Source organism: Tribolium madens, unplaced genomic scaffold (assembly GCF_015345945.1).
Source record: "Tribolium madens isolate multiple individuals breed KSU strain unplaced genomic scaffold, Tmad_KSU_1.1 Scaffold_7;HRSCAF=85;Tcas5.2_LG10, whole genome shotgun sequence".
NCBI lineage: Eukaryota > Metazoa > Arthropoda > Insecta > Coleoptera > Tenebrionidae > Tribolium > Tribolium madens.
The window spans coordinates 11313956-11321635 of NW_025401050.1; the positions used below are offsets into that span (position 1 = coordinate 11313956).

At 39.3% G+C, this 7680-nt stretch overlaps 3 protein-coding genes across 3 annotated transcripts; 1 reads left to right on the forward strand and 2 right to left on the reverse strand.

Annotated features, from left to right (window-relative positions):
- Positions 1-53: 53 nt before the first annotated feature.
- LOC123009990 (protein FAM91A1) lies at positions 54-3563 on the reverse strand. The gene is made up of 13 exons (XM_044406591.1): positions 3403-3563; positions 3272-3356; positions 3011-3220; positions 2775-2959; positions 2625-2725; positions 2263-2577; positions 2052-2214; positions 1645-1916; positions 1438-1601; positions 690-1390; positions 539-645; positions 412-481; positions 54-362 (listed from the first exon to the last, which is right to left on the reverse strand). Exons 1-13 carry the CDS (start codon positions 3472-3474, stop codon positions 252-254), a joined length of 2556 nt encoding a protein of 851 aa, XP_044262526.1. The 5' UTR covers positions 3475-3563; the 3' UTR covers positions 54-251.
- LOC123009992 (notchless protein homolog 1) lies at positions 3546-5342 on the forward strand. The gene has a single exon (XM_044406593.1). The coding sequence runs from the start codon at positions 3788-3790 to the stop codon at positions 5204-5206; it is 1419 nt and encodes a 472-aa protein (XP_044262528.1). The 5' UTR covers positions 3546-3787; the 3' UTR covers positions 5207-5342.
- Positions 3661-7638, reverse strand: LOC123009991 (protein crooked neck). Its single transcript, XM_044406592.1, has 4 exons — positions 7383-7638; positions 4893-7336; positions 4049-4325; positions 3661-3999 (listed from the first exon to the last, which is right to left on the reverse strand). The coding sequence occupies exons 1-2, from the start codon at positions 7419-7421 to the stop codon at positions 5363-5365; spliced, it is 2013 nt and encodes a 670-aa protein (XP_044262527.1). The 5' UTR covers positions 7422-7638; the 3' UTR covers positions 3661-3999; positions 4049-4325; positions 4893-5362.
- Positions 7639-7680: the final 42 nt, after the last annotated feature.

Genomic DNA, 7680 nt, shown 5'->3' on the forward strand with positions numbered 1-7680 from the left:
TTGGTGATTTAGCGACCACAGAAAGTATTATTGATAAATGAAAGAAATTTGAATGTTTTAGTGCGTTTATTTCTAGTTTTAATAATAAAATAATTAATACTTAAAGTTGAAAAATTAAAAATATGTTGGAAATGTAATAAAATAATTTTTTGGTCCGGAAAATGCAACCTAACCCTGCCATTTGAATAAATGCAAAAAATATTTACAAAATTAAGTCTCCAACTTATCACAAAATTTGTACAAAATATTGCTTATTTCCCAGTCCATTCGCTCACTTTGCCATTATCGAAGACGAGATTATAACGCGGCAGTGGTACCAACCGTCCACGTTTCATAATTTCCATATTTTCACCAGGATAGTACTAAAAAAATTCCCCTAGAATTGAAACAAACGAAATAAGCAAAGCCTACCTGACATTGCGAAATAAAATCTAACAGTGCCGAACCTAATTTCCGACTCGATTCGACTAAATTCGCCAAACTGAAACAAAAACACTCCACATGAGCGCACCTAGTGGCCAAATTTCGTACTAATTACCTGTTAGTTTCAGCCAAACCGCCACTCACTATCGTATCACAAATTTTAGTATTGGCATTAACATCAAACAGGGGAATCCCAAAATGGCAATCTAACAAAGTCCAAACCTATTTCACACGTTAGCCAACACACAAACACCAAAATTACTAACCTCGCCTCGATTCTCATCGACTTTTTTCATTTCGTCACTTTTTAACGAAAACATATTAATGTTTTCATCGATTGGTGATAAAAGACCATCAATTGAAACACTATGTTTCATCTTTTGCTCTAATTCGTCCAATTCCTGACAAAGGAGTTCCGAACATTCCTTACTGGTGAAACCATTGGCTGGCGATGATGAAGTGGGCGGAGTCATAGCGAAATGTGATTCGTCAGGTGAACTCAACTCTTTCGTGAAACTAAAATTCTCATTGGTGATCGATAAAGGCTCGGCTTTGCCTCCTTTCGTTGCGATTGGTTGTTTTTTACCAAGCTTGACTGTCATTTCTTTATTTTGACAGCCGAAATCCAAGACTCCTATGTTGGCAAATGTGATATAACCACAATTATGTTCAAGATCAATCAAATTCGAGAGATATTTAATTGAGGGATGATTCCTGAACTGTAAATCTTTAGGGACTTCCCCTAGACTTTTTGATGGTGTATCGGGCCGAAACGGAAACGGTATTATGTGAGTCTGTGCCGGTTCATGTACCCCAAAAGCCTGAATCAAAACGGGGGAAAACTGTGCAGCCGCATTCACATGTAAAATATTAGAAACGGGTATAACCGCCGGTTCGTGTAACCACGTGGTCACTAAAATTCGGGAATAACCGAGAAACATTCGTGGAAGTTGCTTGATTTCAGTTCCTAGAGACAAAAATTAAATCACCAAACTGAAAAATCCCCCAACTCACCTTTGACTAGTAACAAAGATGGCGGTCCATAACCGGTCACGTGATACAAAAATAGTTTAAACCATAAGGAATTCACTTCCGGTACAGCTGGCCCTAAATGAGGTGGATTAAGACTCACAACGGGACGTACTTCTCGACTCAACGGTGCCATTGATACCAACAAACTGTCAAAAATTTAAAAAAATCCCCCAAAAAAAAACCACTTACTTGTATTTTTTCTGTAATAGACGACTACAAGTGGCTTCATCTAATGAATGGAGACTTTCAAGTCGGACTAGATCTAAACCGGCACCGGGGAGTTTTCTCAATGCTAAAATAGTCGATCTGAGGATGACAGCATGATCGAAGAAACGTCGAGCTTCACCCTCGCCTTCAGCATCAAGAACTGAGACTTTTTCCAATTCGGTTAGGAAACTATCAAGACTTTCGTCGCACAATTTGCCCACTTCGAACATTGTCACGGCGTGCTTTTTTAAACCCTAAAAAAATCTAACCTCAATAGTAGTTTCAAAGGTTGGCAATCATGATCGACTTGACATGTGAAAAGTGTGAATTACAAGCAGTTTCCGTAGTTTTGTGTTATGATTGGCAAACCTGGTGAAAATTTTACCCACCGGTGATAAATTCCCCATCATAAGAAACGCCGTGAGGGCCGAATCGAATAAAAAAGCCACTCGGTGCCCCCTTCGTGTCAATGTTGAACTCGTCGGACTTTCAAGCTGTTCTTGAAGATTTTCCTTACTGAGACTCAATGTTAATGGTGTTACTTCGACATTTCTACGGTAAGTAAAAAAATTATCTGTAATTCAATCACGGGGGAAGTACCTAATTTCTTGTGTCGGTATTAAATGCCATGAAGGGTGTCTTTTCGTACGTTCTTTCTCCGTTTCTGGATACAGCTTTCGTGCAAATTGTAACCGACAATAGAGCGAAACTGCCTGTTTTACCGATTCAGTATCCACCTGTAAAACCCCTGCAAGTTCGCCAACTGTTGTATGTTCATCAATTGAGACGAAAATTTTATATAAAAGTGTCTCAAAATAATCGCCAAGAATACGATTCATGACGAAACCTTGCAAAGGGGGCACTTGAATACAATCAACTGCGGTTATTGGAACATCTAAATAAATTAAACCTTTCCTAAAAAACAATTTTAGACAGTTGGTAACACTGTTAAGTGTATTTACTTGTAAAGACTCAAAACAACATGATAATTTAATTCACCCGCAGTTTGTGACCCTAAATCAATCAATCGGTCAATCACCGACAACTCTTCCTCGTTTACCAACTGTGAAACAATAAAATTACTAAATGTTTGATTTGGTGAAATTACAAACTTTGACATCTTCTTCCAAGACTAGCCCAACTTCGACACGCCACCAAGGTTCAATATGGATGTCACGGGGTACAGGTGGTAATAGTCCCCTTACGTTCTTTTTCCCAAATAAGCGCCCTCTATTCGACCTTGATTTATTCATCAATTCGATATATTCATTTCTGCCAATCCCCAACAACCTCAAACCTTAAAAAACACCAAATGAGATACTAAAAAAATCAAATTTCGGGTAAATACAATCAGCTGCTGTAAAATTCGGAAGAGTATCGTAACTTTTCTCCGCTTGCATTAATTTCTCCACTACGGAAATGTAATAATTGAACGGTGTTATCCTCAAGCCTTTTACAATCATATCGGCCAAATGATAAGGAAATAACATAAGTCTCTCTTTACTATAAGCCACCACACGTTCATAGTAACGTTTCTCATCTCGGACAATATATCGTACTAAAAAAAAGACAATCAAGGGGGCCTCAAACACAACAAAACACTACTCACCTAAATTACCTCGATAACGCAATTGATTTTTAATACTGAACGAAACCACATAGCGTTCGTAGTCTTTCACGGAATTGTTTAAAATCTGCAAAACATGGGGGGTCACTTGAGACACGAAAAATCGAAATTACCTGTTTGATATGTGCGGGGAGTTGCGACCATGGCACGTTTTTACGGATATTTTCCTCAATTTCAGCATTCATGCTGGAATATGGGTGGAAAATGGGTTAATTTGTTGATAAATACATTTGACAAGTGAATTTGACAGCTGACAATGACAGGTGTCACAATTGAATGATTTTGGGCGTTTTTTACGCTATTGCTTTATTAATTGGACAATAATTAAATTCAATGCGTGTTTTTGTTTGACAAAAATCGGTTTAATATTTTTTTTATTATTATTAATACGGTAAAAATGTGTGAACAGTGGTGCCAACCGGTGTCCTTAACCTCACATTGACATGTGCCAAAAGTGAGGTTATTTGTGTTTTTTAAATCAGTGAAAAGTGAGCAATAATGATGGAATCGGGGGGCGAAATTGCCCAAAGACACGTTTTGTGTCGGTTCAAGTCAGATTCTGGTGAAATCGCCGGTGATATAATCGATTTACCCTTGTCTTGTACTGTGCCCCAATTGACCGAAATTTGTAATGCTCTCCTCCAAAGTACGAACATTTCGTACATTTTTTACGCCAATGACACCGAAATCACTCACTCGCTTGAAAAAACCTTAAATTTGTCGGATTTAAACACCGAAACTGTTATTGATATCCTCTACCAGCAGCAGGCCGTGTTTCGGGTGCGCCCCGTGACAAGATGTACGAGTTCAATGCCAGGACATGCCGAAGCTGTCATTTCTGTGTGTTTTTCCCCCGATGGTAGACAACTAGCGAGCGGTTCCGGCGATACAACAGTCCGATTTTGGGATGTGGACACTCAAACACCGTTTCGGACATGTAAGGGGCACACGAATTGGGTTTTGTGCATTGCATGGGCCCCAAATGGCTCTAAACTAGCCTCGGCGTGTAAAGACGGCAAAGTTGTGATATGGAATCCTGAAAATGGGGCCCAAATTGGGAAAACTCTAATCGGGCATAAATCATGGATTACGGCCCTGAGTTGGGAGCCCTACCACCAAAACCCCGACTGTCGTTTTCTCGCCTCATCGAGTAAAGATTGTGACGTCAGGATTTGGGATACGGTCCTGTGTTTGTGTGTTAGAGTGATTTCGGGGCATTTGAAAAGTGTGACTGTGGTGAAATGGGGGGGTTTAGGGCTTATTTATACAGCATCACAGGACCGGACTGTGAAAGTTTGGAGGGCTAAAGATGGGGTTTTGTGTCGGAGTTTGGAAGGACATGCCCATTGGGTCAATACTTTAGCACTTAACACGGATTATGTGCTTAAAATGGGGGCTTTTGATCCGGTTAAAGACACACAAACACAATCACAGGACTTTGCCCTACGTCGCTACAATGAAATCATCTCTCCGATTGGTGATGAAAGACTTGTCTCGGGCTCCGATGATTTTACTTTGTTTTTGTGGGCCCCCTCGAAAGACAAGAAGCCGTTAAATCGACTCACAGGACACCAACAATTAGTCAATGATGTGAAATTCTCACCTGATGGTCGGATTTTTGCCTCGGCTTCTTTTGATAAAAGTATTAAATTGTGGGAGGCGAAAAATGGTAAATTTATTTGTACTCTTCGAGGACATGTACAAGCTGTTTATGTGATTGCATTTTCGGCCGATTCGAGACTTTTAGTTAGTGGAAGTGCCGATTCGACACTCAAATTGTGGAATTTGAGGGAACGAAAATTGGAAATTGACCTTCCAGGACATGAGGATGAGGTTTATGCAGTGGATTGGGCCACAGATGGCTCCAAAGTCGCCTCCGGAGGAAAAGATAAAGTTCTCAAGTTGTGGCAAAACTGAATATCAAAATTTGACGTTTCTAACTGTCAAAATTCAATTTTTGGCAACTGAATGTCAAAATTTGACGTTTCTAACTGTCAAAATTCAATTTTTGGTTAGGTTTATGTTGACAATTGAATAAATCAACTGATTTTTACCAGTTTTATTTGAAAAAAATTAGGGTTCCGGTTCCGTTTCCTTCTGCTTCTTCCAACTTTTCGCCGCGGCTAAGAGTTTCAAATTGGGTTTACTTGCCTCATCTTCAGGGAAAATATAATCGAAAATTTCTTCCCATCCTTGTTCAAATCCATCCTCATCGATAACTTTTCTCCGTTTTTTAATTCTCCTCGGCATTTTTCCTTCAACTTTCTCTTTAGTTTCATCACTTCCATGCAAACTTTCAAACTCCTTCCAATTTTCCAATAATAAAACTCTTGATTCTTTTTCACCAAAACTTTTCAAACTATCATTAGCTCTCTCATACACACGTCTTGCGAGACTCACATTCATGTCTGAATTACAACTCAATTCGAATTTAGCATAAGACAACCAAACTTTCACATGACTTGTCCTTTCTAACAATCTTTCGTATAATTGACGGGCATTTTCCGATTCTTCTTGTCCAATTTCGAAATCAATGTAAGCCTTCCAGAGCAATTCGGGCATGTCTAAACGGGGCTGTGCTATTGCCAACTCATAAATAGCCCTTGCACGTTCAATATCCCCTAGGAGTGTCTCCAATTCAGCGAATTTCATCCAAGTGACACAATTTTCCGGACCAAACTCGAGATATTTACCATAGAGAATACGACAACGATCAAACTCACGTAATTGTATCTCGATATCAATATACCCTCGGAATAATTTATCCCGTGGACATTTCCCAATAGCAGTCCCGAGAATTTTTCTAGCCCCATTTAAATTCTTCTGTCTGATTTCAAACTGTGCAAAAAGTAACCAAATCTTACTAAAAGTGAATATTTTATGTGGGATTAAATCAAGACAAGCTTTGTATACTTGTCGTGTCCTTTCATAATCCCCAGACTCGAGTTCCTCAAATAGGGCGTAATTAATCCACAAGTAGATATATCTACGCCAGTATTGTTTGTTTTTACTTGGGGGTACGTTGGCAATGGCCCTTTCATACGTCTCTCGTGTTGTTTCAAGCTCACCTTCCCCTTCCACTAGTCTCAAATAATCAAACCACGCATCGTAATTGGTGGGATTTTCAAGGATTTCTTGTTCGTATTGAAACTTACGTTTCGAGACAATCACATCTTCAATACCAGATCGGTCACCGTATTTTTTCTCATGTATAGTGTATGATTTATACAATTCTTTTGCTTGTTCTTTTGGTAAGTGATCAAGAGCGTATTTATAAATGACTCTAGCACGGTCATGTTCCTTTTGATTTTCCTCAAATCGTGCAAATGCAATGTATAATTTCTCATCGAGATGATCATCACCGTAGAAATGTACAGCACGTTCGTAAATCATCCTTGCCGAGTTGATAAAACCGTGATTTTCCTCGAATCTTGCATATTTAATCCAGTGTTTGACTTCGGGGTGAGTTATAACAAAACGTTCGTAGATTTCTCTCGCTCGATCGATTTCTTTGTATCTCAATTCGAAGTTAATGTATGTTTGCCAGGCTTGTTCGTCCGGTTGCCATTCCATCCAACGTTCAAAGACAGCTCGGGCCCCAGCCACATTCTCCAACATCTCCTCCATGTAGGTGTATTTATACCAAAATTGATTGATTCTGGGTAAAATCGTAACAGCTCTATCCCATAAATTCCTCGCATGGTTCACTTGTCGATTTCTCATCTCCATTTCAGTGTATTTCAACCAAATGGTAACATTACGATGATCCACATCCAAGGCACGCTCAAATATGGATCGAGCACGTTGGATTTCCTTCTGGGATTCTTCCCAATGGGCATATTTGATCCAATTTGAGATAACTGTGCGATTTTTACGTATGTTATCTTCGAATTGTTTACGACGACGGAGTTGGTAATCGGCGAGTTCGGCCGGATCGGAGATTTTTTGTTTAGGGGGCGGTGGTAGGATTTCAAGGTCGCGTTCTTTTGCCTCACGGAGGAGTTGTTCAGCGGTGATTTGAATCTCAGCGGGGGCTTTGTTCTTCACCTGAAATAAAATTATTATTATCGGGGAGTGGGCAGTAAAAGTGTACCTTGGCCACTTTGGGCATCTTCTGGGGCTTGGTTTCCATCGTAAGGGGGCGATTTAGACGACTTTTGGGCGGTTTTTCACACACAACAACGAACCAACATAACCTCAATTATTTTGTGATTGTGAGGTTATGTTTGAATCAGATATGACAAAATTTGCATTATTTTTAAATAAATGAGCTTAAATTGTGATTGTGTGTCTCACTGGTGTAACAATCAATTGTGAAATAATTTATTTTATGATTAGTGGAATTACGTGAGTGTTTTTTTTTAATTATTAATTTTAAAATCGTAATGGTG

Coding starts and splice junctions, on each gene's coding strand:
- LOC123009990 (XM_044406591.1), bottom strand. CDS start 3,474: ATGAATGCTGAAATTGAGGAAAATATCCGTAAAAACGTGCCATGGTCG. Junction 1,602..1,644: donor CTATTACAGAAAAAATACAA/GTAAGTGGTTTT, acceptor AATTTTTGACAG/TTTGTTGGTATCAATGGCAC. Junction 1,391..1,437: donor ATCTTTGTTACTAGTCAAAG/GTGAGTTGGGGG, acceptor TTTTGTCTCTAG/GAACTGAAATCAAGCAACTT.
- LOC123009992 (XM_044406593.1), top strand. CDS start 3,788: ATGATGGAATCGGGGGGCGAAATTGCCCAAAGACACGTTTTGTGTCGG.
- LOC123009991 (XM_044406592.1), bottom strand. CDS start 7,421: ATGGAAACCAAGCCCCAGAAGATGCCCAAAGTGGCCAAG. Junction 7,337..7,382: donor AGATGCCCAAAGTGGCCAAG/GTACACTTTTAC, acceptor ATTTTATTTCAG/GTGAAGAACAAAGCCCCCGC.